Raw genomic sequence first — 10,377 nt, 5'->3', positions numbered from 1 at the left:
TCTTGTGTGCGTTCACTATTTGCGCACTCATCCCTTGCTATTCAATATAACAGCGGTTTAAATTTACGATACTTTTCATACTCTTTATCTCAGTTTATAAGTAGAAAAGACAGGCACGATCGAAAATCCAAAGGACATCAACAGTCTTTCATTGATATACCATTTTTTATTTATTTGTGCTAAGCGAGTATATACCATTATTTACAATAAAAGCAGCTTGTTCTGTAAGCAATTCTACTCGATATTTAACAGTTGGTAACAGCAAATGTCGCTGTTAGGCTTGCTGCTAACTAACAGCTGTCAAAGCCCACGTATAAGTAGGAACATAAACAGCACCACGAATAAAAAAATATATATAAACATAGTTTTGTTAAGAGATTTCTAGCTCCATCAAAGAGCTTAGATTCATTTTGAGCCATAAAAGACGAACAAAAATGTCTGCTCATGATATAAAGTTGGAGGTATGCGTGGATTCCATTAAATCAGCATTTGCGGCAGAAGAAGGCGGCGCGGCGCGCATTGAGCTCTGTGCAGCACTACAGGAAGGCGGTTTAACACCCACAACCGGAACGCTGAAAACTTTAAAAGAGCTGCCATTTACCTTACCCATACACTGCATGCTGCGTCCCCGTCGTGGCACCGATTTCGTCTACAGCGAGGAAGAGATGCAGGCGATACAAACAGATATGGATATGCTGCGTACTCATGGCGCCGATGGCTTCGTTTTTGGGGCACTTACACCAGAGCGAACTATTGACGTGGACAAGTGTCGACGTGTGATGGAACGTTCGTGCGGACTACCCGTTACCTTTCATCGCGCCTTTGATCTCACCGACCCGAAGTTAATGCACGACAATGTGCAAATGCTCAAGGAGCTGGGCTTTAAGCGTGTTCTTAGCAGCGGTTTTCGTGCATCAGCTGCCGAGGGTGTTGATTCCTTAGCGCAGTTAATAGCAAAGCATCACCGCGACATTATAATAATGCCCGGCGCCGGCATCAAGGTAGCTAATCTGGAAGAGATTCTTACTTTCAGCCGTTGTCAGGAGTTTCATGCGTCTGCCTTGGACACAGCTAGCGAAGACTACAGTGCACCCACGACGACACGCATGGAGTGCGATGTAACAATGGGCAAACAGGACATTGATCCATACTATGGCACAAACGTCTACGTTGTCCGCAAAATGGTAGCTATAGCCAGCGCCATGAGCTGCAGATAAAGGACAATTACATTTATTTCAATCATTTATGCTATGCATATTTACAATGTACATATGTGAATTTGTCCAGTAGTTTCATCAATAACCATAAGCTACCGCGAACAGTGTCCTTAACCTTTTAAGATTACATTACAATTACATCCTAATATAGCGATATTTAATTTCAATCGATTGCTTTGTATGTTCATTTATACATTTTTGAAATCATTTTTAGCCAACAAACAAAATTAGAACGTTAAGCTGTCAAATAAAATTCGTGCGAAGCTCACCATCCGGCGTAATGATCACAATCGCAGATTGTGTAGAGCTCGCTAGCTTTGCCCAGCAATTGGATAACGCGGAGCACATGCTGAAAAGGGCCGACGAGTATAATGACAAACTTGCTGTCCAAATCGACAATCTGAAAAACGTCGTGCGCAGCAACCAAAATATACTTGAGAAATTACAAGCCAATGAGCAGCATATGAATACGCTATTCGAAGACCAGAGCCAGTCTGAGCTTCATGCTCAAATGATAACAGACGTCAAGCGCCTCAAAAAGAAGGTAAAGAAACCAACATCAACGTGCAGTTAATCAATATATAGCCTGTAACCGAAAGGATCTCTTATAATTACCAAGCGCAAATCAAGTTTATTTTAATTTATCGACAACTCTTGTTTGCCAAAATCGATAAGGATCAATTTTAAGGTCCGATTTTTTAAGCATATTTCGGAAATTCTCCAAATTTCTGTTTGTCACTTCTCAAAAAGCACTTCCGAACCCTTTAAAAGTGTTGAAAATATAAGAGATTTTTTTAGGAAAGGGCCATATTTGGCTTGAAAATGTCATTAATGAACGGATGATAAGCATTCATGAGTGAGTTTTTTTTTTATGGGAGCAGTAAGTACTTGTGTTTGTGTTTATTCATACGTTTGCATATGTGTTATGTATATCCGAATATATGTTTAGATAATTCGGAGCTAGGTAAAGGAACCCGTTACATGTTCATCTAATTCCCAACTACTTGTCACCAGCTTTTCGTTACACTGACCACGTTCGACCGGCTTGAAGCTGAGCAGAAGGCCTGCGTCGATAACCAGGAGCACAGCTCAGAGTCAAGCCTAGCGCAAGAGATCTGCGAACTTGGCGTAAATCTCGTTTCCATTGGCAATGAACTAATGTTGCTGCGTGATGATAAAGCGGCTGCAAAACGTGCATTATATCAACTACAGCAGTGGTCTTGCAGGGGGCCCAACATAGCCGAAACATGCTGGACCCATTGCAAGGCCCCGTTGCAGGAGAATACTTTGCCCGTTGACCAGCTGGCAGTGCTACGCAAAGCAACGGAATCTCTGTCCCTGGCGTTTAATAAATCAACAAAGTCTACTCGCGAGGTCCAATGTCAGCAGCACATAATTGAAAGAGGTATCTGATTATTTAACCATAAATACTGATATGTCAAGTTTTTATATTGTCTCAGTAGTTGAACAGGTTTTGGCCATAGCTGAGCAACTCAATATAAAATCCGAGAAGCTTTTGAATGTCAAAATCCTTTCAAAAATGGTGCTGAAGGCCCTGATTAAACGAAAGCAACTGTATCAGCTATGCTCTGACAATAAATTGCCCAATGAAAATTTGTCTAATATTACATTCGAACAAGTATGCCAGAAAACAACACGTGCAAATTTCAGTTGCAATCCGTATATTGAATAATAAACAAAACTATTGATTTACACATCAGTAAAATAGACAATAAATGGTCATTCAACAGTTTTTCACTGTTTTTTTTTTCTTTTTTTTTAACATTACGTGGGGAGTGTTCACTAACGTTGAATTATGTACTTTTCAGCTTAGCTCTAACGGTTTAAATTCCTACAGTTGGCAACAGTTTCTGTTGTAAGGGCACACCTGCTGCTCCTGTTTTGAACGCACATGTATGTTACATGAAGTTGGCAACAGTGGTACATATAAATTTGGGTAATTGCGCAGGCGCAAAAAAAATTGATTAATTTTACATGGTCTAGCATGTGAAGAAATTGCTACAACTAAGACCGAACAAGCAGTTTGACAACTATTTTGACTTCTGTGCGGCAATATTTGATTTAAATAGAACAAATCAATGCCGTAGACACTGCACAACTATTGGCTGTCCATGTCAACCGCAACGAGCTTATATTCAAGAGGAACATATGGATACATACGCCAGCGGCATGGACACTGACGATGGACACAGCAATGCCAGTAATGGCATTAGCAATGCTGTCAATGTCAGCCAATACGACTTTATGTTCGGCAAACATATGGAAACCTATAACGTGGAGGTGTGGAACATCTGCACCAGGATTTGTTGTATTTACTAATGTGTGCCCTTTCAGACCTCGGCGGTTCATCGCAAGCTGCAGAGCAAAGTTGAAGCGTTGCGCATTTTGCGCCAGGAGATGGAACAGTTTCGCGTGGAGCGTGATCAGTACAAATTGATGGCCGAGACGCTGCAGCTACGCTACTCGGCCATGAAACGGAATAGCGAACTGCTGGCCGGGAATGGCAATGCCTGCGGCGCTTTGAGCCAGAACTCCAGTCTGGCAGCGCTGCTGCACGAGACGCGCGAATTGAATCTGAAGCTCAACACGGAGGTGGAAGCGCTAAAGCAACGACTGGGCGAGTTGCAGGGCGACATGGAGCTGCTGCGTGAACGCGAATCCAATAGCAAGTCCAGGCTGCAAGCGCTGCTCACCGAAAATGCTGCGCACAACAAGGAGGAGCTGCAATGGAAGCGGGAACGGGCGAACTTCATTTGTCATCTGGAGAATCTAAAAAAGAAGAACGCACAACTGGCATTCGATCTCAAGGCGATTATTGACGAAAAGGAGGAGCTGATGACGGAACGCGATGCCTACAAGTGCAAGGCGCACAGGCTCAACCATGAACTATTAGTAGCACTAAAAGCCAACAAAATGCATCCAAATGTAAGTGGCTTGAATATATATTATTATCATATCTTGTATATATATTTAACCTCGACATTTCAGCTGCTGGACATTGATGGCGTGCTGCTGGAGAACAAGTACCTGCACGAGCGCGTCAAGATTCAGGAGAGCGAGCTGGAACTCTCTAAGCAGTCGGTCAGCAAGTATAAGGTAAATAAACCAATTCATATAGTTTTGCTGGGCGGTATTATTATGTTGTTTTTGGCCATACAAATATTGGAAACATGTACAATATTTAATAGTCCAGAAATAATCTGTTTATTCTTTAATCTAAAATCTATAAATTGCACTCAGTCCATGCTGGAAGCAAAGCGCAAAAAGGGCATTGTCAAGCTTGGCGGTAGCACAAATGATGAAACCATACTAAGCCCCAGACAAGGTGAGTTAATATACCCGAACGTGTGAATAACGCTGCTTATATAGATTTTATATATAATTTGTATTTGCAGTAAAAACTATACTAGAGAGCGGCATTGATCTGCCTGGCAAAACGGAAACAATACACGATCTGAAATCTTTGTGCTTGGCGCTCCTGGACAACTTAAATGACAAGAACTTGGCGCTGACGCATCAGAAGCGAACTAACAAGTAAGGATCAAAATATAATAAATACTCGAAAATGTTACTAACCACTCCTAAACGTAGAATCCTTGCGGGTAAAATGTCGGAGCTGGAACAGCGCTGGCAGCAACTACTCAGCGGTGACTCTGAAAATACCGCAGTGGAGGATGAGGACGAGGAGCTGGGCTATGCGCCATCGCAGCTGCTGCTTAATGGTTACTGTGCTGCCATGGTCGATGATGTGGGCCATTGTACAGAAGCGACAGCAGCGGCGGCGACTCCCTCGGCTTCTGCGCAGAAAACAAATACTTTATCATCCGAGCCATATGATATGAGATCCAGTGCCAATGAATGCATTGGTGTCTTGCAGTCGGATGACGGCATGTCCTCGCTGTCATCAGAGTCGGCTGACTCCTCTGTTTATGGGATAGATGTGCGACTGCATGATCTGGGCATCAATGCATTGAAATCATCCTCAGCAACGACAGATTCGGGCAATTGTGGTTTCGATTGCAATGGCACACCACGCGTATCCAGCGCCGTGGCTAGGGAACGAACGGAGGATCTGAAAGATTTGCCGCCACATTTGGCGGCATTGGTGCAGAAGGCACTGCACGATTTGGATATGCGTGACTACGAGGCGATGGTGACAATACGCGCCGAGAATGCTGCAACAATGCAGTAGTTGTAAACTTGTTGAAGTTTGTGTAATGCTTCCATGCACACCTATTCATGAAAGCATATCATGCATATGCCGTTATATACAATGCGAATTATTAGTTAAATATATTTATCTATTGTTTACAACGTACAATAAACACCTGTTTGCAGAGAAAAAGCGATTTAATTGTATTCTGTTTTAAAATATTTATTCCGTTAATCTGCGTGCAGTTTTACAGCACTCTTGACAGCTGTTTAAGCGTTGTCCAACACTGCGTGGTTACCATAGTATACATTTTCTGATAAGAAAGCTGTAGCTATTGCAATTGGAAACAAGTGTTTTATTTTTGTTTTGTTTTGAATTAAAAATGCCTTAGAGCTGCAAGTGGATAGCGTAGACGTTGTGAATTCAAGTGCCATTATTGTATGGAAATGGAGCTCCAATCAAAAAACAGGCAAAAACGCGTAACAAACACAGCGAAAACAAAGCCAACCGTCTGAACCAGCCCGCCGCCCAGCCAACCAACTCACACAATCCAATCAGATAGGCAGCCATTCAATGGATCCATTCATGTTGTCCAACGATGTGCAAATTGCACGCGTTGCCAAGATTGGCGCCGATGTGGCACGCCGCCACGGCAAGCAACAACAACAGCAGAGGGATATCAAAGGCATATCAAAGGGCGGCGGCGGTGTGTTAGACGATGACATTGAATTCGTCTTTGGCAGCATATCACCGCGGGGCGGCGGCCCCACCGCCAGTCTGGGACAACACAGGCATGTTGTAGGCTCCCATGAGCTGGACTCACCGGAGCATACGCAGCGCGACACAACCGAGAGCGACAACAACATATCCAGCTGCTCGACCCTGGACATTGTCAACAAAGTAAGTGAACGATACACAAATCCATAGGCGGGCATATGCATATGTACATATATATGTATAAATGGGTGTATATACATATATATATGCTTGTATTCATGTCAAATTGGCTGCGTTGCGCACTGCGCAGATGCGTGGCACGTCGCAGGGTCAAGCTGCAGCGGCGTGCCAGACGAAGTGCAGCAACAACGACGACGTAATCGTTGGCGAAAATTTGTGTTTTTTATTTTTATTTTGTTTGATCCGGTCATGATATCGGAGCAACTGCTGCCGCGCAGCCTAAGCTGTCTGTGCTGCAGCGACACGCCTCTGGGCGGCAACGGCGGCGGCCTCTTTCAGCATGCCGAGAAGCGACGCAGTTGGGAGTACACGCTAATGGCTCAGCCAATGTCGCGGCGCCCCATCAATGTGATATCGAAGATGATGTCAACACTTGCTGGCCAATTTTAACCTAAGCTCTGTACTATTGCAGGTTGAGCAGTTGTCCGTGCAACAGCTGGAGAATCGCGTGCGTGAACTGTCGCAGCGCCTGCAACAGGCTGAGCGCCAACTTGCTGAGAGCAATGTGGAGCGCGATATGTGCCACAAGCGTCTTGAGGTTGTTAGCCAAGCACACGAGTGCCGCATCACAGAGATGCACTGCGTAATTGCGGAGCTGAGCAAGAAACTACGCAGCAAACAGGAGCATATCATAATGGAGGAGCAGGAACCAGAGGGGGAGGGCAGTGGTAAATCAAAAAAAAAATACTACTAATTAAAGATAAATGCAAAAGAGATCTCCTTTTAACCCACAGAGCTGAGTTATCAGGAGGGCTCCATATATAACTCTGAGTTGAATCTAACCAATGCGGATGCCGAGGGTGAGTGCCAAACGGAACCGTTGGAGGATTTTGAAGGTGCCTGCTCCAGCGCGGACAACATGCACATCAAGCCACAGGATGCCATCAACAAGGGACAGCTGGAAGCCCTGCAAGAAGAGGTACTGCATCTACGCGCACAAATTGCACTGCTGCAGGCCGAAATGTCGACCAAGGATAAAGACTCAGCTGTCGTGGAAGATCAACCGAATGTCATTTATTTTGCCTGTGAACTTGAGGCCAATGAAAATGGCAACAATTGCGGTCCAAATGATCAGCGACTCAACGATTTGAATGGTTAGGCTAGATACGCTAATGTCTAATCCGTAATCCTGTTATACATCAATAACTTATCTTTTGTAGCCTGCGTATCTGTAACTAGCCCACAGAAGTGCGTCAAAATGGCTGAGCGGGTAAAACTGCGTTGCGCCAGCAAGAACGAGGCAAAAGTGGAGGCCCCACCCGAGAACGATAGCCAAACGGTGATCAGCAATGAGGTAAGCCGGCAGCTGCGCATATAGATTCCATCTCCCACACTTACTGATGGCGCCTTTTCAGGAAATAAATCTGGTCGAGCATTTGGTGTGCAAGCAAAACTCGCTAATGGACAGCTTTATGGCGCCTCTACAGGTCGAGCTGGAGAGACTTCAACGCAAAATGGAGCAACTGAAGATGCGCAATACATTGCTATCACTCACCTTGGATGAGTCCAAAGAGCACACGGAGCACCTGTATCTGCTTTGCGGCAAATACGAGTCAAACGCTGTGGCTCTGCAGCTGGCGCTCAATTGCAGCGATCGCGCCATCGAGGCCTACGATGTGATGCTGGCGCTACTGGAGAGCAGGTGGTTATATCTTTGGGCACATAAATAGAAGCAAATTGATTGATAAACTAACTTTCAGGCTGGCATTGCTCAGCGACAAGTCAGCCGCGGCCGAGGAGAGTCGCCGTGCTGTGGAAACGGTGGCGCATCATTTGCTGGCACGACTAGAGAGTGAAAAGAATCTGTGCGAAAACAGCTTGGGTCCCTGGCAGCATAATATTAATCTGGGCGTTGATAATACGCCCAAGGGCACACGTAAATGGTGCGACGACGACGACAATCGTCTGCGTTATCACGTCTCTAAGTTGAAGGGTAGACGCTCGGTCGTGCAGCATACCATAGTTAATCTGGAGTCACCATTCAGTGATGTCTTTGAGAAGAAACGTTTGGCTCTGGAGAAAGATCAGGAGTTGCGCGAGCACGAGCACGAGCACGACAAGGAAAAGAAGTCGCCCATGGATCTGGAGACGGCTGTCATAATGCAGGAGCTGCTTGACTTACGCGAACAGAACCATCAGCTGAAAACTGAAAAGGAGGAGGCTGAGCGCGAGCAACAATATGCCAATGAGCGTGTGAGCATTCTGCACGAAGCGCTCAAGCAGCTGCAGTCAGACAATCGGGTATCCTACTCTGAGGCCGAGCATGCTGCGCTCACAGAGCAGCAGCTGGTCGAAGCGCTGAGTCGGGAAACGGAGCTAAAAAGTCGCATTCAAACCCTGCTGAATATCAATGCCACACAAAAGGCCAACGACGAGAAGTGCGAGCAAATGCATCAGAATTTGAGGCAATTGCAAAAATCGAATGAGTAAACTAGAGTAAAAAATGATATAATCCACAGATTTAACAATTTCTTCCTTGCAGCCAGCTGAGCCAGCTCCTGGAGCAGAGCAAACGCAAATATCAATTGCGCATGAAAAGGTTGGAGCAAAAGGTGGCCGAAATGCGGCTGGAGCAGGAGCAACAGCACCGACACAGATTGCAACACAACGAACTTGTTCCTGAGACGACGTTGTAGATGCTAGCTTGGACGCACCGGAGTGTAGAAGCGCACACGCCTGCCACATATCCTGCTAAATGCTATGGTTCCTTTACTGTCTGCTATTTTGTAACTCAAACCCGTTGCTGCTGCTGCTCCCGCCGCCAATGCGCCACACAGTGTCCGCTCCGGGCGACCCCCTAGCCATAGATTGTATCACGAATGTGCCATACAGGACTACAACTGAGAACAGCAAGTGAAGCTGTATTAACTACAATTACATACATACGTATACTTGCATATACGATTAATTGAATCTAGAATAGGTGGAAAAGCTACCACACAACGCGTACACACACGAATCCTATATTTATACAATGTATTCGCATTTTGCTTGTTATATGACTCAATATATATGTATTTAAATTGTACAAATTATAATAAAAAAAACTACGCATCATTTGTCGTCTCATCCTCATTCCCGGCAGCAGCGTCATCCACATCATTGCTATTGGTGCCATTGCTGTCGCCTCTTGTTGCATGGCCATTAATATGCTCCGTCTGTGGTAACTGCACTTCGCTTGAAGGCGTCAGCTGCTCGAGTTGCTCACGTGCCGCTTTAATGACTTTCTCCAGCTCGACGCATTCAGTTTCAATTTCATAGTTCTTGGATACGAGGAGCACCCAGTGTGCCTCTAGAGCGCGCAGCTTCTCACCCGCCTGTGTTTGGGCCTGTTTACGCTGCCAGTTAACATCCTGCATATCCTTTTTCAGCTGCTGCAGCTGAAGCTGAGCTTTAGCCTGCATCGCTGTAAACACTTCCAGATAGGATTTCCAGGCTTCAGTGCCGTAGTCCAGCATAAGCTCAAGATTTAATGAACGCACCCATTGATGCTCCAGCTGTGCCATTGAGTTCTCAATAGACTCTTGCCAGGCAGAGACCTCGGATAACTTGCCCGAAGGTGGCGGCGGCAGTTCGTAACGCTTCATGGAGAGCGTCTCCATAGGCAAACGATTCTGTATGCGTTCAAATTCATTGATCATCAGCGGCGTCTCAAATGGTGTATTCGTTGGCAGTGGCAGGTGATCCAGGTAGTTCTTGGTGGGTCTGTAGCGCCGGCATTCCTCCTCGACCATAGCCATCGCCTGGTGGCACAAAAAAAATATAATAGTATCGGAACAACATAAAAGAAACACTACACTATATACCGATTCTCTGACGCCCACATCGTCATAGCCATGATCTATATAAGGCAAAGCATCGACAATAACTTCATCAGCCATTTGTTTAAAAATTTATTTGCTTTTGACAAAATTCACTATTTCTGTTTATATTTATTTAGTGCTGTAAAACGTGCCAAGCATTCGATAAACATACGTATTTTGAGCACTTTTCATTTTGACAGTTCACCATCCATGTTGCCTTAAATGC

At 45.1% G+C, this 10,377-nt stretch overlaps 5 protein-coding genes across 8 annotated transcripts; 4 read left to right on the top strand and 1 right to left on the bottom strand.

Moving 5' to 3' along the window:
• Positions 1 to 300: 300 nt before the first annotated feature.
• On the top strand, positions 301 to 1,384 carry LOC115761396 (copper homeostasis protein cutC homolog). The gene has a single exon (XM_030703153.1). It carries the CDS (start codon positions 435 to 437, stop codon positions 1,215 to 1,217), a length of 783 nt encoding a protein of 260 aa, XP_030559013.1. The 5' UTR covers positions 301 to 434; the 3' UTR covers positions 1,218 to 1,384.
• A 37-nt stretch (positions 1,385 to 1,421) lies between these two features.
• On the top strand, positions 1,422 to 2,960 carry LOC115761394. 3 transcript variants are annotated; one of them, XM_030703151.1, is made up of 3 exons: positions 1,422 to 1,761; positions 2,232 to 2,622; positions 2,681 to 2,958. In XM_030703151.1, exons 1-3 carry the CDS (start codon positions 1,498 to 1,500, stop codon positions 2,908 to 2,910), a joined length of 885 nt encoding a protein of 294 aa, XP_030559011.1. In that variant the 5' UTR covers positions 1,422 to 1,497; the 3' UTR covers positions 2,911 to 2,958. The 3 variants fall into 3 exon arrangements, with proteins under 3 accessions (XP_030559011.1, XP_030559010.1, XP_030559012.1); XM_030703150.1 differs by having other exon boundaries at positions 2,678 to 2,958; XM_030703152.1 differs by lacking the exon at positions 1,422 to 1,761 and adding an exon at positions 2,074 to 2,097 and having other exon boundaries at positions 2,678 to 2,960.
• Positions 2,961 to 3,105: 145 nt separating this feature from the next.
• On the top strand, positions 3,106 to 5,583 carry LOC115761393 (coiled-coil domain-containing protein 149-A). Its single transcript, XM_030703149.1, has 6 exons — positions 3,106 to 3,518; positions 3,573 to 4,163; positions 4,227 to 4,334; positions 4,479 to 4,563; positions 4,634 to 4,772; positions 4,830 to 5,583. Exons 1-6 carry the CDS (start codon positions 3,387 to 3,389, stop codon positions 5,428 to 5,430), a joined length of 1,656 nt encoding a protein of 551 aa, XP_030559009.1. The 5' UTR covers positions 3,106 to 3,386; the 3' UTR covers positions 5,431 to 5,583.
• A 222-nt stretch (positions 5,584 to 5,805) lies between these two features.
• Positions 5,806 to 9,004, top strand: LOC115761382 (colorectal mutant cancer protein). Of its 2 annotated transcripts, none has more exons than XM_030703134.1 (7): positions 5,806 to 6,291; positions 6,761 to 7,016; positions 7,083 to 7,442; positions 7,509 to 7,642; positions 7,704 to 7,990; positions 8,049 to 8,774; positions 8,831 to 9,004. In XM_030703134.1, exons 1-7 carry the CDS (start codon positions 5,965 to 5,967, stop codon positions 8,982 to 8,984), a joined length of 2,244 nt encoding a protein of 747 aa, XP_030558994.1. In that variant the 5' UTR covers positions 5,806 to 5,964; the 3' UTR covers positions 8,985 to 9,004. The 2 variants fall into 2 exon arrangements, with proteins under 2 accessions (XP_030558994.1, XP_030558995.1); XM_030703135.1 differs by lacking the exon at positions 5,806 to 6,291 and adding an exon at positions 6,538 to 6,696.
• A 338-nt stretch (positions 9,005 to 9,342) lies between these two features.
• Positions 9,343 to 10,343, bottom strand: LOC115761384 (pre-mRNA-splicing factor SPF27). The gene is made up of 2 exons (XM_030703137.1): positions 10,155 to 10,343; positions 9,343 to 10,091 (listed from the first exon to the last, which is right to left on the bottom strand). Exons 1-2 carry the CDS (start codon positions 10,227 to 10,229, stop codon positions 9,396 to 9,398), a joined length of 771 nt encoding a protein of 256 aa, XP_030558997.1. The 5' UTR covers positions 10,230 to 10,343; the 3' UTR covers positions 9,343 to 9,395.
• Between the last annotated feature and the right edge of the window lie 34 nt (positions 10,344 to 10,377).

Source organism: Drosophila novamexicana, unplaced genomic scaffold, assembly GCF_003285875.2.
Source record: "Drosophila novamexicana strain 15010-1031.04,08,12 unplaced genomic scaffold, DnovRS2.1 tig00000485-arrow-pilon, whole genome shotgun sequence".
In the NCBI taxonomy this organism is placed as follows: Eukaryota; Metazoa; Arthropoda; class Insecta; order Diptera; family Drosophilidae; genus Drosophila; species Drosophila novamexicana.
The sequence above is the reverse complement of the archived record's forward strand: the minus strand, read 5'-3'. Positions and strand labels throughout refer to the sequence as shown.

What these genes read in the sequence shown, in the direction of transcription:
- LOC115761396 (XM_030703153.1), top strand. Translation starts at nt 435, where the DNA reads ATGTCTGCTCATGATATAAAGTTGGAGGTATGCGTGGATTCCATTAAA.
- LOC115761394 (XM_030703150.1), top strand. Translation starts at nt 1,498, where the DNA reads ATGATCACAATCGCAGATTGTGTAGAGCTCGCTAGCTTTGCCCAGCAA. An exon ending in TCAAGCGCCTCAAAAAGAAG is followed by an intron (nt 1,762 to 2,231) that starts GTAAAGAAACCA and finishes ACTTGTCACCAG; the next exon opens with CTTTTCGTTACACTGACCAC. An exon ending in GCAGCACATAATTGAAAGAG is followed by an intron (nt 2,623 to 2,677) that starts GTATCTGATTAT and finishes ATATTGTCTCAG; the next exon opens with TAGTTGAACAGGTTTTGGCC.
- LOC115761393 (XM_030703149.1), top strand. Translation starts at nt 3,387, where the DNA reads ATGGATACATACGCCAGCGGCATGGACACTGACGATGGACACAGCAAT. An exon ending in AGTCGGTCAGCAAGTATAAG is followed by an intron (nt 4,335 to 4,478) that starts GTAAATAAACCA and finishes AATTGCACTCAG; the next exon opens with TCCATGCTGGAAGCAAAGCG. An exon ending in CATACTAAGCCCCAGACAAG is followed by an intron (nt 4,564 to 4,633) that starts GTGAGTTAATAT and finishes TTGTATTTGCAG; the next exon opens with TAAAAACTATACTAGAGAGC.
- LOC115761382 (XM_030703134.1), top strand. Translation starts at nt 5,965, where the DNA reads ATGGATCCATTCATGTTGTCCAACGATGTGCAAATTGCACGCGTTGCC. An exon ending in GCGACTCAACGATTTGAATG is followed by an intron (nt 7,443 to 7,508) that starts GTTAGGCTAGAT and finishes TATCTTTTGTAG; the next exon opens with CCTGCGTATCTGTAACTAGC. An exon ending in CAATTGCAAAAATCGAATGA is followed by an intron (nt 8,775 to 8,830) that starts GTAAACTAGAGT and finishes TCTTCCTTGCAG; the next exon opens with CCAGCTGAGCCAGCTCCTGG.
- LOC115761384 (XM_030703137.1), bottom strand. Translation starts at nt 10,229, where the DNA reads ATGGCTGATGAAGTTATTGTCGATGCTTTGCCTTATATAGATCATGGC. An exon ending in ATGTGGGCGTCAGAGAATCG is followed by an intron (nt 10,092 to 10,154) that starts GTATATAGTGTA and finishes TTGTGCCACCAG; the next exon opens with GCGATGGCTATGGTCGAGGA.